Source organism: Ranitomeya imitator, chromosome 2 (genome assembly GCF_032444005.1).
Source record: "Ranitomeya imitator isolate aRanImi1 chromosome 2, aRanImi1.pri, whole genome shotgun sequence".
Taxonomy (NCBI): domain Eukaryota; kingdom Metazoa; phylum Chordata; class Amphibia; order Anura; family Dendrobatidae; genus Ranitomeya; species Ranitomeya imitator.
In genome coordinates, this window is record NC_091283.1 from 658,567,026 (window position 1) to 658,580,847 (window position 13,822).

Genomic DNA, 13,822 nt, shown 5'->3' on the forward strand with positions numbered 1-13,822 from the left:
GACTTTTAAATGCAAAATTGACAGGAATTGAGATGGGACACCATGTTGCGTTTGGAGAGCCACTGATGTGCCTAAACATTGAAACCCCCCACAAGTGACACCATTTTGGAAAGTAGACACCCTAAGGAACTTATCTAGATGTGTGGTGACCACTTTGACCCACCAATTGCTTCACAGAAGTTTATAATGCAGAGCCGTAAAAATAAAAAATCATATTTTTTCACAAAAATGATCTTTTCGCCCCCAATTTTTTATTTTCCCAAGAGTAAGAGAAGAAATTGAACCTCAAAAATTGTTGGCCAATTTGTCCTGAGTACGCTGATACCCCGTATATGGGTGTAAACCATTGTTTGGGCGTATGGCAGAGCTCGGAAGGGAAGGAGCGCCATTTTACTTTTCAATGCAAAATTGACTGGAATTGAGATGGGATGCCATGTTGCGTTTGGAGAGCCCCTGATGTGCCTAAACATTGAAATCCCCACAAGTGACACCATTTTGGAAAGTAGACCCCTTAAGGAACTTATCTAGAGGTGTGGTGAGCACTTTGACCCAACAAGTGCTTCACAGAAGTTTATAATGCAGAGCCGTAAAAATAAAAAATCATATTTTTTCACAAAAATAATCTTTTCGCCACCAATTTTTTATTTTCCCAAGGGTAAGAGAAGAAATTAGACCACAAAAGTTGTTGTGCAATTTGTCCTGAGTGCGACGATACCCCATATGTGGGGGTAAACCACTGTTTGGGCGCATGGCAGAGCTCGGAAGGAAAGGAGCGCCATTTGACTTTTCAATGCAAAATTGACTGGAATTGAGATGGGACGCCATGTTGCGTTTGGAGAGCCCCTGATGTGCATAAACATTGGAACCCCTCACAAGTGACACCATTTTGAAAAGTAGACCCCTTAAGGAACTTATCTAGATGTGTGGTGAGCACTTTGACCCAACAAGTGCTTCACAGAAGTTTATAATGCAGAGCCGTAAAAATAAAAAATCTTATTTTTTCACAAAAATGATCTTTTCGCCCCCAATTTTTTATTTTCCCAAGGGTAAGAGAAGAAATTAGACCACAAAAGTTGTTGTGCAATTTGTCCTGAGTGCGACGATACCCCATATGTGGGGGTAAACCACTTTTTGGGTGCATAGCAGAGCTCGGAAGGGAAGGAGCGCCATTTGACTTTTCAATGCAAAATTGACTGGAATTAAGATGGGACGCCATGTTGGTTTGGAGAGCCCCTGATGTGCCTAAACATTAAAAACCCCCACAAGTGACACCATTTTGGAAACTAGACCCTCTAAGGAACTTATCTAGATGTGTTTTGAGAGCTTTGAACCCCCAAGTGTTTCACTACAGTTTATAACGCAGAGCCGTTAAAATAAATTTATTTTTTTTTCGCAAAAATTTTTTAGCCCCCAGTTTTGTATTTTCACAAGGGTAACATAATAAATTGGACCCCAAAAGTTGTTGTCCAATTTGTCCTGAGTACGCTGATACCCCATATGTGGGGGGGAACCACTGTTTGGGCACATGGCAGAGCTCGGAAGGGAAGGAGCGCCATTTGGAATGCAGACTTAGATGGATTGGTCTGCAGGAGTCACGTTGCATTTGCAGAGCCCCTGATGTACCCAAACAGTACAAACCCCCCACAAGTGACCCCATATTAGAAACTAGACCTCCCATGGAACTTATCTAGATGTGTTGTGAGAACTTTGAACCCCTAAGTGTTTCACTACAGTTTATGACGCAGACCCGTGAAAATAAAAATTCTTTTTTTTTTTCACAAAAATGATTTTTTAGCCCCCAGCTTTGTATTTTTACAAGGGTAACAGAATAAATTGGACCCCAAAAGTTGTTGTTCAATTTGTCCTGAGTACGCTGATACCCCATATGTGGGGGGGAACCACTGTTTGGGCTCATGGCAGAGCTCGGAAGGGAAGGAGCGCCATTTGGAATGCAGACTTAGATGGATTGGTCTGCAGGCGTCACGTTGCATTTGCAGAGCCCCTGATGTACCCAAACAGTAGAAACCACCCACAAGTGACCCCATATTGGAAACTAGACCTCCCATGGAACTTATCTAGATGTGTTGTGAAAACTTTGAACCCCCAAGTGTTTCACTACAGTTTACAACGCAGAGCCGTGAAAATAAAAATCCTTTTTTTTCCCACAAAAATGATTTTTAGCCCCCCAAATTTTTATTTTCCCAAGGATAACAAGAGAACTTGGACCCAAAAAGTTGTTGTCCAATTTGTCTCGAGTACGCTGATACCCCATATGTTGGGGTAAACCCCTGTTTGGGCGCACGGGAGAGCTCGGAAGTGAAGGAGCACTGTTTTACTTTTTCAATGCAGAATTGGCTGGAATTGAGATCGGACGCCATGTCGCGTTTGGAGAGCCCCTGATGTGTCTAAATAGTGGAAACCCCCCAATTATAAATGAAACCCTAATCCAAACGCACCACTAACCCTAATCCCAACTGTAACCCTAACCACACACCTAACCCAGACACACCCCTAATTCTAATCCCAACCCTAATCCCAACCGTAAATGTAATCCAAACCCTAACCCTAGCCCCAACCCTAGCCCTAACCCTAACCCTAACCGGAAAATGGAAATAAATACATTTTTTTTAATTTTATTATTTTTCCCTAAGGCTAGGTTCACATTGCGTTAGGGAAATCCGTTTAGCACTAGCGGATTGCGCTAACACAATGTCTTTTTAGGTGTCGTGTTTAGTGGTCGCGTTAACGTCCCCGCTCTGGAAGATCGGGGATCGGACCTCGGGCGCGCCGCGGACGCTGCAAGCAGCGTCTGAGGCGCGCCACAAAAGAATGGCACCTTGCTAGCGCGAGCCGAAAATGGCACGCTCTAGCGATGCGCTACACCTGAAAATCACATTGCTGTCAATGGTTGTGCTAACGGACCCGTTGCACGGCGTTAATTGTGACATTTTCGCCGTGCAACGCTGTCCGTTAGCGTTAACCCATTAACGCAATGTGAACCTAGCCTAACTAAGGGGGTGATGAAGGGGGGTTTGATTTACTTTTATAGCGAGTTTTTTAGCGGATTTTTATGATTGGCAGCCGTCACACACTAAAAGACGCTTTTTATAGCAAAAAAGTTTTTGCGTCTCCACATTTTGAGACCTATAATTTTTCCATATTTTGGTCCACAGAGTCATGTGAGGTCTTGTTTTTTGCGGGACGAGTTGACGTTTTTATCGGTTACATTTTCGGACACGTGACAGTTTTTGATCGCTTTTTATTCCGATTTTTTTGTGAGGCAGAATGACCAAAAACCAGCTATTCATGAATTTCTTTTGGGGGAGGCGTTTATACCGTTCCGCGTTTGGTAAAATTGATGAAGCAGTTTTATTCTTCGGGTCAGTACGATTACAGCGACACCTCATTTATATCATTTTTTTTATGTTTTGGCGCTTTTATACGATAAAAGCTATTTTATAGAAAAAATAATTATTTTGGCATCGCTTTATTCAGAGGACTATAACTTTTTTATTTTTTGGGTTATGATGCTATATGGCGGCTCGTTTTTTGCGGGACAAGATGACGTTTTCAGAGGTAACATGGTTATTTATATCCGTCTTTTTGATCGCGTGTTATTCCACTCTTTGTTCAGCGTTATGATAATAAAGCGTTGTTTTTTGGCTCGTTTTTTTTTTTTTTTTCTTACGGTGTTCACTGAAGGGGTTAACTAGTGGGCCAGTTTTATAGGTCGGGTCGTTACGGACGCGGCGATACTAAATATGTGTACTTTTATTGTTTTTTTGTTTTTTTTTTATGTAAAGAAATGTATTTATGGGAATAATATTTTTTTTTTTCTGCTTTATTTAGGAATTTTTTTTTAATTTTTTTTTTTACAAGTGTGGAAATTTTTTTTTTTACTTTTTCACTTTGTCCCAGGGGGGGACATCACAGATCACCGATCTGACAGTGTGCACAGCACTCTATCAGATCGGTGATCTGACATACAGCCGGGCAGGATTAGAGCTGCAGCTGCAGCCTGATCCTGACCCGGAAGTGCTCCCTGCAGGACCCGGATGCAGCCCGGCGGCCATTTTGGATCCGGGGACTGCAGGGAGAAGACGCTCGGTACACGGTGAGCACATCACCGTGTACCGATCGTCTCAGGGAAGCCCGCAGGGAGCCCCCTCCCTGCGCGATGCTTCCCTGCACCGCCGGCACACCGCGATCATCTTTGATCGCGGTGTGCCGGGGGTTAATGTGCCGGGAGCGGTCCGTGACCGCTCCTGGCACATAGTGCCGGATGTCAGCTGCGATAGGCAGCTGACACCCGGCCGCGCTCCCCCCGTGAGCGCGGCCGATCGCATATGACGTACTATCCCGTCCATGGGAATTAAGTCCCAGGTCACCTGGACGGGATAGTACGTCATATGGGATTAAGGGGTTAAATGAGGTGGTGTGTCCAAACTTTTGGTCTGTACTGTACATTACACAGGCTTCTAGGGTATACAAAATTGTAGTATTCCTCTGTGATTTTAAAATTAGGGACTCACCAGGCACCAAGTGTAAGATTAACCCACTAATGACAGCCCATATTGCTATTCACAGCACCAAAGAATAAATAATGGACCCAAGAAGATGAAAATGCAACAGGATGTGTACTATACATTGACATGTATGCCATGAATAAGAGGGATGTCGAAACGCGTAGGCTAAATGCTATTCTTTGTGCATGAGGCTGTAATAAGCTGTAGTGGTATACCTCTAATTTTTTTGCATTAATATTTTTACATTTTTGGGGGATAATAAATACTGAAATTTTATTCAACATTACTACTTCCCACTGGATCCACGTTTTTCTTTGCGTACTATACATCAGAGGTGTCAAACTGCATTCCTCAAGGGCTGCAAACAGGTAATGTTTTCAGGATTTCCTTGTACTGCACAGGTGATAATTTAATCACCTACACACATAATGATTACAGCACCTTGTGCAAAGCTAAGGAAATCTTGAACACGCATGGTTTGCGGCCCTCGAGGAATGCAGTTTGACACCCCTGCTATACATGGACACACTGCTTCATCAGTTGCTTAACCCCTGGATGCTGCAGTCAATAGCAACAGTGGAATATAGATGGTTACACAGAGGGTGTGGGCTTGTACTTTTCCCCCCCATCTCCACCTAGCAATCGTGGGGTCCTGATGGTTGCCATAGAAAACTGAAGCCAAGTAATGGCCTCGGAATAAGGTGACCTGTTAGGGCTTGCCATAAGTAGAGTCTAAAGAGGAAACAAGTCAGCATAAAACTAGAAGGTCTTATGTTCTATAATACGAGATTTGCAGTGTATGTCACAAGCTATCAAACTGAAAAACAGTCAAATATTGGTTTAAAAAAACAACAAAAAAAACATTAATGAAATGAAAAAGAAAACACAAAACTTAGGATAAAAAAAACTGCATTTTTATTTGCATAAGTCCAAAAAAAAAGAATAAAAAGCAAATCAAAAAATATTACGTACCCCAAAATAGTACCTATAAAAAACAACAAAAAAAATACCTTGTCATACATAAAAACAAGCTATTCCAGCAAAATTTGCTCTCCAAAGTTAAATGGTGTGTGGCCAAAAAGTTTATGAATACAAATGCGGTATCACCATGTTCAAAAGAAATTGAGTAAAAAATTGCAGGGTCTATTTACATTTATTTACCCTTTGTGAAATGAAAGATTTTCAGCTATGACGACATTTCGGTGATTTTTTTTACCTCCCATGTGCCAATGTTTTAAAATTCAATGGGCAACCTGGTCTCAATACATCCCTAGATTAATTCCTTGAACAGTGCAGTTTCTGAAATGGGACCAATTGTTGTTTGTCATGACGTAAACAGCGATAAAGGGGCAGGATGGCGTACTGGGACCCGCACCTGTCCCTGACTCTATAAAGGGGCCCTGACTTGCCCTTACCTCAGGCGTACATATAATGGATAGGAGGCCTGAGCCGCCAGGCCAGTGTATCCCTGTCTCCTGTGTAAACCCTATCAGTGGCCCCCTCTCCCCCCCAGGAAGGAGGACTGCACAAACATAGCAAAACAGCAAACAGACAGGGAATACAGACAAGGTAACTTAAATAGCAAACACCCCAAAAGCTCACACAACCACAGAGGAAACACTGAGTAGGAAAAAGGGTAGCAACAACAAAGGAGGGAAAACAGGCAGGGCTGTGGAGTCGGAGTTAGTTTTGGTTGGAGTCGGAGTCAGTAGAAATGTACCGACTCCGACTTAAAAAAAAAATGTATTAATATTTCATAATTGAACTTTCATATGAATTTTATAAATATTACTCAAACATATATGTTCTATCAAACTATAAACAACAGTGATAAGCGCTGGAGATGGAGACATTTCTTACTTCTTGTGTGTCACTGTTCTCCACTGCCCTTATCTAATCTTATACTTGGTTAACCTCATGCTGCCCCAACCCCCCTACTTACAATGTATGAAACTGAAAGTGAAAATGTGTTGCAAATTCTTAGTAGTAAAGCTCCTCCTCTAGACTAGATGTTTGGTATGCGTCTTCCAAGCATCTCACAGCTGCTACTCACAGCTTGCAAGTGGTATTGCTACATCAATGAAATGGAGAGAGAAGCTACTATTACAAAATAACATTCTTTTGGCAGCTATTTATGTAGACCCAATGCATCGGATTCTTCTAGATGATCAACAGCTAACTAAAGGAAAAGAAGCTCTGTTTGAAATAACAGTAAGGATGGAAGGGTTGCAGATCAGTCAGGAGGAACAAGAAGAATTTGGTCGTCCTGCCACATCTTCACCCTCATCAACTGATGACGAATTTAATTTCGAAAAATATTTGGATCACAAGGACCGTGCAAAGCGCTCCCGCATAGAAGAGTCATTCCCATCAAAGAAAACAGCGAGTACTTTTCAGCAGAATTTTTCATGTGCACTAAAAGAAATTGAGAAATTTGACCGTTCATCAAAAATAACAGTGCAACAAGCGATTCCGCTGTATCCTGACATTGTCAGAGATGTTGCCCGAGTGGTTACTGCTTTGCCACCAACCCAAGTAAGTGTAGAGAGGTTGTTCTCTGCTCTCAAAATAATTAGATCAGATTTGAGGGCATCCATGAAGGAGGATCTGACAGAGGCAATACTTTTTCTGAGGACAAATTTATAAATTTCTTCTTATTAACTGCACAACAGTGTTTATTGCATATTTATAGTCATGGCCAAAAGTATTGACACCCCTGCAATTCTGTCAGATAATACTCAGTTTCTTCCTGAAAAGGATTGCAAACACAAATTATTTGGTATTATCATCTTCATTTAATTTGTCTTAAATGAAAAAACACAAAAAGAATTGTCCTAAAGCCAAATTGGATATAATTCCACACCAAACATAAAAAAGGGGGTGGACAAAAGTATTAGCACTGTTCGGAAAATCATGTGATGCTTCTCTAATTTGTGTAATTAACAACACCTATAACTTACCTGTGGCACCTAACAGGTGTTGGCAATAACTAAATCACACTTTCAGCCAGTTGACATGGATTAAAGTTGACTCAACCTCTGTCCTGTGTCCTTGTGTGTACCACATTGAGCATGGAGAAAAGAAAGACGACCAAATAACTGTCTGAGGACTTGAGAAACCAAATTGTGAGGAGGCATGAACAATGTCAAGGCTACAAGTCCATCTCCAAAGACCTGAATGTTACGGTGTCTACCGTGCGCAATGTCATCAAGAAGTTTAAAGCCCATGGCACTGTGGATAACCTCTCTAGATGTGGACGGAAAAGAAAAATTGACAAGAGATTTCAACGCAAGATTGTGCGGATGTTGGATAAAGAACCTCGACTAACATCCAAACAAGTTCAAGCTGCCCTGCAGTCCGAGGGTACAACAGTGTCAACCCGTACTATCCGTCGTCGTCTGAATGAAAAGGGACTGTATGGTAGGAGACCCAGGAAGACACCACTTCTTACCCAGAGACATAAAAAAGCCAGGCTGGAGTTTGTCAAAACTTACCTGAAAAAGCCTAAAACGTTTTGCAACAATGTTCTCTGGTCAGATGAGACAAAAGTAGAGCTTTATGGGCAAAGGCATCAACATAGAATTTACAGGAGAAAAAAGGAGGCATTCAAAGAAAAGAACACGGTCCCTACAGTCAAACATGGCGGAGGTTCCCTGATGTTTTGGGGTTGCTTTGCTGCCTCTGGCACTGGACTGCTTGACTGTGTGAATGGCATTATGAAGTCTGAAGACTACCAACAAATTTTGCAGCATAATGTAGGGCCCAGTGTGAGAAAGCTGGGTCTCCCTCAGAGGGCATGGGTCTTCCAGGAGGACAATGACCCAAAACACTTCAAAAAGCACTAGAAAATGGTTTGAGAGAAAGCACTGGAGGCTTCTAAGGTGGCCAGCAATGAGTCCAGACCTGAATCCCATAGAACACCTGTGGAGAGATCTAAAAATGGCAGTTTGGAGAAGGCACCCTTCAAATATCAGGGACCTGGAGCAGTTTGCCAAAGAAGAATGGTCTAAAATTCCAGCAGAGCATTGTAAGAAACTCATTGATGGTTACCGGAAGCGGTTGGTCGCAGTTATTTTGGCTAAAGATTGTGCAACCGAGTATTAGGCTGAGGGTGCCAATACTTTTGTCTGGCCCATTTTTGGAGTTGTGTGTGAAATGATCAATGTTTTGCTTTTTGCTTCATTCTCTTTTGTGTTTTTTCATTTAAGACAAATTAAATGAAGATAATAATACCAAAGAATTTGTGTTTGCAATCATTTTCAGGAAGAAACTGAGTAGTATCTGACAGAATTGCAGGGGTGTCAATACTTTTGGCCATGACTGTACTTACAAGAGTTTAGAAAAGTTTATAAAAGGTATTTGCTATATTCTAATTTTATATAAAATATAGTTTTTGCTCTAAGTGGTCTGATTACTTATATGATGGTGAGAAACTGAATAAGCACAATGTTAATATTTGACAACAGTCGGAGCCGGAACCTGATAAAATCCAGGAGTCGGAGTCGCAACTGTGGCTTACCGACTCCACAGCCCTGAAAACAGGTTTAACATGCAACCAAATAAGCAGACAACAATCTAAAGCTGGAGTCACACATAACGATATCGGTAACGATATCGTTGCAACGTCACGCTTTTGGTGACGTAGCAACGATCCCGCTAACGATCTCGTTATGTGTGAAAGCGAACAACGATGAATGATCAGGACCATTTTTTGGTCGCTGGTCACCCGCTGTCATCGCTGGATCGGCGTGTGTGACGCAGATCCAGCAATGTGTTCACTTGTAACCAGGGTAAATATCGGGTTACTAAGCGCAGGGCCGCGCTTAGTAACCTGATATCTACCCTGGTTACCATTGTAAAAGTAAAAAAAAAAAAAACAAACAAAAAAAACAGTACATACTCACATCACGATGTCTGTCACGTCCCCCGGCGTCCACAGGGTTAAAACTGCTTTCGGCAGGAGCGCTGCTAATGTGTCAGCGCCGACCGTAAAGCAGAGCACAGCGGTGACGTCACCGCTGTTACTGCCGGCGCTGACAGTCAGTGCAGGGAAGCTCTCGGCAGCAGCGCGTGCATTAGCAGCGCTCTTGCCGAAAGCAGTTTTAACCCTGTGGACACCAGCGGGGGACGTGACAGACATCAGAATGTGAGTAAGAAGTTTTTTTTTTTTTTTTACTTTTACAATGGTAACCAGGGTAAATATCGGGTTACTAAGCGCGGCCCTGCACTTAGTAACCCGATGTTTACCCTGGTTACCCGGGTGCTGCAGGTGGACTTCGGCATCGTTGAAGACAGTTTCAACGATGCCGAAGTCTTTCCCTTGATCGTTGGTCGCTGAGAGCCGTCTGTGTGACAGCTCCCCAGCGACCACACAACAACTTACCAACGATCACGGCCAGGTCGTATCGCTGGTCGTGATCGTTGATAAGTCGTTTAGTGTGACTAAAGCTTAAGTAGATAAACCTCCAAGCTCCTAACACCACGCTCCTTCACACTCCTAGCCAGGCAGCTGAACTGATCACTGACAACAGTTGTAGTCAAAGCTAGGTCTATATAGAAGATGAGATAACAAAATCCAATTCACCTGAGAGACCAAGCTCTCAGCAACTTCAGCAACAAGGTTAACTCCTGCACTGCTGGCACAAGGCAGCCAGGTCAGAATTCAGGGAAGAGCTTCTGTTCACTGTGTGTGAAAGAGGCCCAGAGCGCTGCGGTTCTCTGAAGCCTCTTAGTCGCGGTAGCCCCATGACAGTTTTTTTTTGCACTGTTTTGGCAACTTGGGGCCTTCTTAAAATGCGCCCACAATCAATTTCAGCAAAATCTAAGTTCTACCAGCGAGTTCAAAATGCTCACCGTACCCCTAGAGAGATTCTTTAAAGAGATGTAATTTTTAAAGTGGGGTCTCTGGGGGGATGGTTTTGCTGCGGATCCGCAGCGTTTCCACAGCTTCGGGTCCGCAACAGTTTCCCATGCGTTTACAGTACAATGTAAACCTATGGGAAATGCAATCCGCCGTGCACATGCTGCGGAAAAAAACCACACGGAAACGCAGCGATTTACAATCCGCAGCATGTCAATTCTTTGTGCAAAATCCGCAGCGGTTTTACACCTGCTCCATAATAGAAAACCGCAGGTATATCATTTTTATGGACCTATTCAAATCAGGAATAAACAGCTATATTGACCTTGGGACAAAGACATTGCTCCACTTCACAGTTGTCTAATTCTAGCATTTACCAAGAAGAGGACATTGGAGAGACCATAAAATGTGGACTAGTAAGAGACTATATTGGAGATCTCAGTGAAGACCAAGATCATTTTCCCCGGCAGACCATCGCGGCTGTGTCTCCCATACACAAGAGCACTTAATCGGTCGAGAGTGCCTCGGTGCTCCATGAGAAAGCTGACGCCTAATATATCTAGCCAGACTGATCTCCAAAGCGATTTGACGTTTGAAAATGGACATGCCCAATCGACCTCTCCCTTCGACGATCAGTTGTCAGGGGCCCCTATATATCATTATTAGCTACATTAATCTTATGTATATGGGGGCCTTCAGAATGTGATCTCTCAAGATCAGTGCTTTAGATCATTTACCTGATAATAGAAATCATCATGGTAGGGGTCCGTGCTCTGCAGCTGGAGGAGCTGAATACGACAGACCCACTCTTTCTCTCGTTGTAGCATAAGACCTGCATAGGGGTCACGTCGATGAACTTCTGTGTGTGAGGGCCGGGAAGAGCGATCTCCCCCACAGCCACCGACACCTCTGTGTTGGCTGAAAAACATATCGCGCAACAAATACTTATTTGTAAGGATAGTAATAACTGTTCACTGAACATTTGTAAAACAATTTGTAGTTAAATTATCAACGCAAGGCAAAATGTATTCCCTTATTAATGGGACAGTCTAGCCCAATGGTTCCCAACCTTTCTGACCTTGAGAGCCACATTCAGCTCTGCAAGAGGATCACGAGCCACATAAAGCTGCTGCCCCCTTCACAGTAGTGGCAACCAAAGCCCCCAATACGGGTATAATGATAACCAAAGCTTTTCCACACAAATCACCCCGAGGCAGTATACCAAGATCCAGGGGTTCCCACCACATTCGGCATTCTCCCATCACACACTCCCAACACAGTCACATCCATCTTCCAGCACCTCCTCTGACCGGTAGTATCATCCTGTCTTCAGCGTACCATACTTAAAATTATCTCTAAACCTCCAAGACCAGTAGAAGTGTACCCAAATATGCTCTTCTCTGCTGGGCTACTGACAAAGGTCACCATTGTGCTCTTCATACCAGTGTACTAAATCTGGAGCTAATGCACCAAGCTGACAGACAGCCGCGAGCCACAGTTCATGGGACCACGAGCCACATGTGGCTCCCGAGCTACAGCTTGGGGACCCCTGGTCAAGCCCAACTTTAAGATGTCAACTTTTAACATTGTAACTGGCAGGAAAACTTTTACAGTTTTTTTTCTGCAACTCAGATCAAACAAGAAACATGGGTTCTGTGAAGAACACAAACAGGACACTACATGAAAAATGGACGTCTGACTGCAGCCTAAAAGTCAAAATGATATCTGCATGTCCAAAACCAATAGAAAGTCATCTTTGGCAAAAAAAAATCTAGCTTAATTCTTTGAATTTTGTCTCTTCTCTCTGTCCCTCCCTTTGAAACATAACTTGGCAGACAGTAATATCATAATACATGGAAATGCTGGGCATAGCCGACTATATGATGTGTAAATATTTCAAATACAAAATTTTACTAGAGAAAGGGCACAGACATTACTTTGGATGGTGGGGTGGATCACTATTGGATATCTGTTCTGGCGGAAAGTCTGTAGCCAAATAAGTAGCTGATTGGCTGCAACAATCATGTGACCTGTCACATGACCACTGGTAGAAGACGACGCTGGGAGGGATACATATATACTTTTATGATTGCCAGTTTAGCGGTTTAGAAGGGTTTGCTAGTAGTAGATAATCCCTATAAAGTTAAATACAGTACTTACTTGCGGTTCTGCTGACGCTGAAAAAGTAGACGCCTGTGCTGAGGGTGCAGGTGAGTGGTATCTGGGCGGAACTGCAGCTGCTGAGGCCTGAAAAATACAATGCCATTGTAATTTTTGACCTGGTGCATTAAGGGGTTGTCATGGCAACATTTATATTTTACCAGTGACTTGGAATATTTTAAGATCTTTCCTGGCTTGTGTGCAGGCTGCCCCAAGATCTGCATTCACTCCAGAAGTGAGAAGTCATTGTTGCAGCAGCAGGCCCGCTGAGGCCTGAGATCGGATGCCGCGGTCAGGTGATCTCAGAAGTGCATCATCAGTAATGTCAGATGTTGCGCTGCTGAAGTCACCCGACTGTGGCAATCACACTCCGCAATGGTCCTGCTGCTGGAACATCTCCCTTCTGGTGTAAATGCAGACCTCAGAGCGACTTGTGCAGGATCCTGGGAAGTGCCAGTAGGTATCACTCTTATTTCCCAAGCCACGGTACAATTTTAACTCTGCCCTGACAATTCTTTAAATGGTTTTCCACAGTGCATCATCCACACAGTACTCTCCATCTTCCTCTTGCACAGGCACACTTCTCCATGCCCGGACGAGAGCAGCGCATGCACCATAGTGCGTCCTCCACACAGTACCCTCCATCTCCTCTCAATCCTGCACAAGCACACTTCTCCCTGGTTGGACGAGAGAAGCGCATGCACCATAGTGCGTCCTCCACACAGTACCCTCCATCTCATCTCACTCCTGCACAAGCACACTTCTCCCTGGTTGGACGAGAGAAGCGCATGCACCATAGTGCGTCCTCCACAGTACCCTCCATCTCCTCTCACTCCTGCACAAGCACACTTCTCCCTGGTTGGACGAGAGAAGCGCATGCACCATAGTGCGTCCTCCACACAGTACCCTTCATCTCCTCTCACTCCTGCACAAGCACACTTCTCCCTGGTTGGACGAGAGAAGGGCATGCACCATAGTGCGTCCTCCACACAGTACCCTTCATCTCCTCTCACTCCTGCACAAGCACACTTCTCCCTGGTTGGACGAGAGAAGCGCATGCACCATAGTGCGTCCTCCACACAGTACCCGCCATCTCATCTCACTCCTGCACAAGCACACTTCTCCCTGGTTGGACGAGAGAAGCGCACGCACCATAGTGCGTCCTCCACAGTACCCTTCATCTCCACTCACTCCTGCACAAGCACACTTCTCCCTGGTTGGACGAGAGAAGCGCATGCACCATAGTGCGTCCTCCACACAGTACCCTTCATCTCCT

At 43.9% G+C, this 13,822-nt stretch overlaps 1 protein-coding gene across 2 annotated transcripts in view; it reads right to left on the reverse strand.

Annotated features, from left to right (window-relative positions):
* Positions 1-13,822, reverse strand: part of PATL1 (PAT1 homolog 1, processing body mRNA decay factor) — a 154,655-nt gene that overhangs the window by 56,496 nt on the left and 84,337 nt on the right. For both annotated transcript variants that reach the window (XM_069752979.1, XM_069752978.1), the window contains 2 exons: positions 12,547-12,633; positions 11,124-11,304 (listed from right to left, as the gene is read on the reverse strand). In XM_069752979.1, coding sequence (XP_069609080.1) covers positions 11,124-11,304; positions 12,547-12,633 — 268 coding nt within the window. The remainder of the gene's footprint in view (positions 1-11,123; positions 11,305-12,546; positions 12,634-13,822) is intronic.